We start from the raw sequence: 2,327 nt of genomic DNA, 5'->3' as shown, positions 1-2,327 counted from the left end.
TCAAGTGACAAAGAGCCTAAATTAGGACCATCCTTCAGCAAGAAGGTATTTACACATTCAATAAGCTTGCGTGAAAGCTTTCCCTCATCTCTGGAAGAGTTAAAATAAATTAGTATAACTTTTATTACTGCTTGTAAAGGAGGGTGCAGATCTGAATGAGAGACTGACTAACAATTAAATCAGACCTTACAGAAGAGAAGATATGAATGAAGCCGTTCACAATTTCTTCTCGAAGGTCATCAGGAAAATCTCCAGAGGAGTTCTCTAGAAGTGACTGAAGCGTAAGAATATGGCGAAAAGCTTCCTCCTTCTGGCTATGTTGACCACTGCTTTTCTCGCAAAACCCTGCTTCAGCCCTTTCCATGTATAGCAGCACCAAACCTTGCAAAAACATTATCTTTAAAAGAAACCCAACACCAGAATACCACCATACGCTCCAGATCCATGACAAGACCAGACAATTAACATATATCGATTTGAAGAGAACTCACTGGAATATGTACGCTTCCTCATTTGGAAACGATAATCCCTAATTTCCAAAAGATGGCGGAGTATGGTACCATACTCGGACTGAAAGCTTGGTGTATTGCTCAAGATATCATGCACATGTGCAAAGAGGGCTTTGGCCATAGATAGCAAAGGACAATGTACACCTGAGACCATTAAAACAGAATAGTTACATAAATATGAGGATGTATTCTTGATTAGAGAAAATCCACTGTCAAAGTGTAAGCATTAAGATACATTTCTGCGAGACAACAACAAACATGTAGAACAGACCGGCACATGGAATATTAATAAGAAGAACATCAAACTTATTACGGTTCCATAGTTAATACTATTGTCTACCAATTTTCATGTTCTTCCAGTTTATTCTTAGATCGTCTTCTATTAATAAAACATAGCACTTTTCCGGTTCCGTTAATTGACTGATAAAACTGAATGCCCTTTTTAAGCTGACTTGAGCACATAGTAACTACAGGGAACATTAAATCAGATTACAACGTTTCTGACCAAGAGACTTGATATTCTGCAATTCGAATCACATCATGAAGCATCTTTGCAAGCATAAATTAATTCCAGAAAAAAAAGCAAAAGCAAAAGCATGGTACTAAAAATCTCATTCACCAAAAAATTAATCTATCTCTCACCAGGAAACCTAGTTTCTTCTGTTCTCTGAATAACAACTCGAAGGGTCTTTGCAAAAGTTGGTTTAGGGAGACGTCTCTTGCTACCTGACACCTCCATTGAGACACATTGAAGGAGAAGTTTAACCAAAAAGGGCCATGTTTCAGCTGCAATGAGAGAAGTAAAGTTCCGGATTAGCATCAAAGCTTGATGCACTGCATAGTAGCATCAATGTCGCTGAAGAAAAATAATCACTACCTACCATTTGGAATCTCGTCCAACTTAAGTTTAGCTGTGTTTTGTGAAAGAAATCTACAAAAGGTAATTGACCTTTCCCCTTCAAGCCATGTATTCAGTAACTTGACACCATCCTGTATATACAGATTATATATAAAATTCATCAACATGAGAAACCTTGAAATTTAATTGTCCTTTTCTCAGATTTTACACACAACGAAATAAGTATCACAACGTTTTAAAACCAAACCGACACGAGAGATTATCATAGAAACGGAGCCGTATTACAAGTATAAGGAAACGCTAAAGCATCGTTGTGAAAACCCACAACGAAATCAAGAGAACAAGCCACATAGATACACCAAAACCCTCAATTTCTCCGCCCTTTTCCCCCTAAAACCCAAAAACGATTAAAAGAAGAAGGGTAACTGAAAAGGTTTACTTCGCGAGTCTTGGCTTTATCCGACGAAAGCTTGGAGACGATCTCATGAACATCTCTGGAAGTAACCATGGCGAAATCGACCTAGCGCATAATCCGAGAATCACCGGTGAAATTGATTTTGAATTGACTGAGGAAAAGGGTTCAGTTCAGGGTTTACTGTGAAATAGACGGGACTCACCGACTATAGCAATTTATATATAGGCCCTTATATTATTCTAACTTTTCACAGATTAATACCCTAATTCGAACTGTTAGATGATTATTCAGCCAGACCTAATTTACATATAAGTCCCTGCTTTTTATAATTTAAAATTTAAAACGCATACGCCTAAGAGCTTGACTGGTTCTCCCGCTAGCTCCCGCAAACGCTGCGTTTGCGTTTGCGGGCGGTTGCTAGCGTTTGGGGCCAATCACACAAATCGCTCCCAATCGCTCCCAATCGCTCCTAATCGCTCCCAACCGTTGAATTCCAAAAGCTGGTTCCCGCAAGCGTTTGCGGTTGCGGGCGTTTGCGTTTCAA

General features: G+C 39.1%; 1 protein-coding gene across 1 annotated transcript in view; it reads right to left on the bottom strand.

Moving 5' to 3' along the window:
- Positions 1 to 1,974, bottom strand: part of LOC104715391 (serine/threonine-protein kinase ATM) — a 26,764-nt gene extending 24,790 nt beyond the window's left edge. Inside the window, exons 1-6 of the mRNA XM_019229984.1 lie at positions 1,808 to 1,974; positions 1,391 to 1,499; positions 1,152 to 1,295; positions 492 to 653; positions 186 to 381; positions 9 to 90 (exon numbers count right to left, since the gene is read on the bottom strand). Of these exons, the coding sequence (XP_019085529.1) occupies positions 9 to 90; positions 186 to 381; positions 492 to 653; positions 1,152 to 1,295; positions 1,391 to 1,499; positions 1,808 to 1,876 (762 nt within the window). The 5' untranslated portion in view covers positions 1,877 to 1,974. The remainder of the gene's footprint in view (positions 1 to 8; positions 91 to 185; positions 382 to 491; positions 654 to 1,151; positions 1,296 to 1,390; positions 1,500 to 1,807) is intronic.

Source organism: Camelina sativa, chromosome 9, assembly GCF_000633955.1.
Source record: "Camelina sativa cultivar DH55 chromosome 9, Cs, whole genome shotgun sequence".
In the NCBI taxonomy this organism is placed as follows: domain Eukaryota; kingdom Viridiplantae; phylum Streptophyta; class Magnoliopsida; order Brassicales; family Brassicaceae; genus Camelina; species Camelina sativa.
This window is presented reverse-complemented; position numbering and strand designations above follow the sequence as displayed.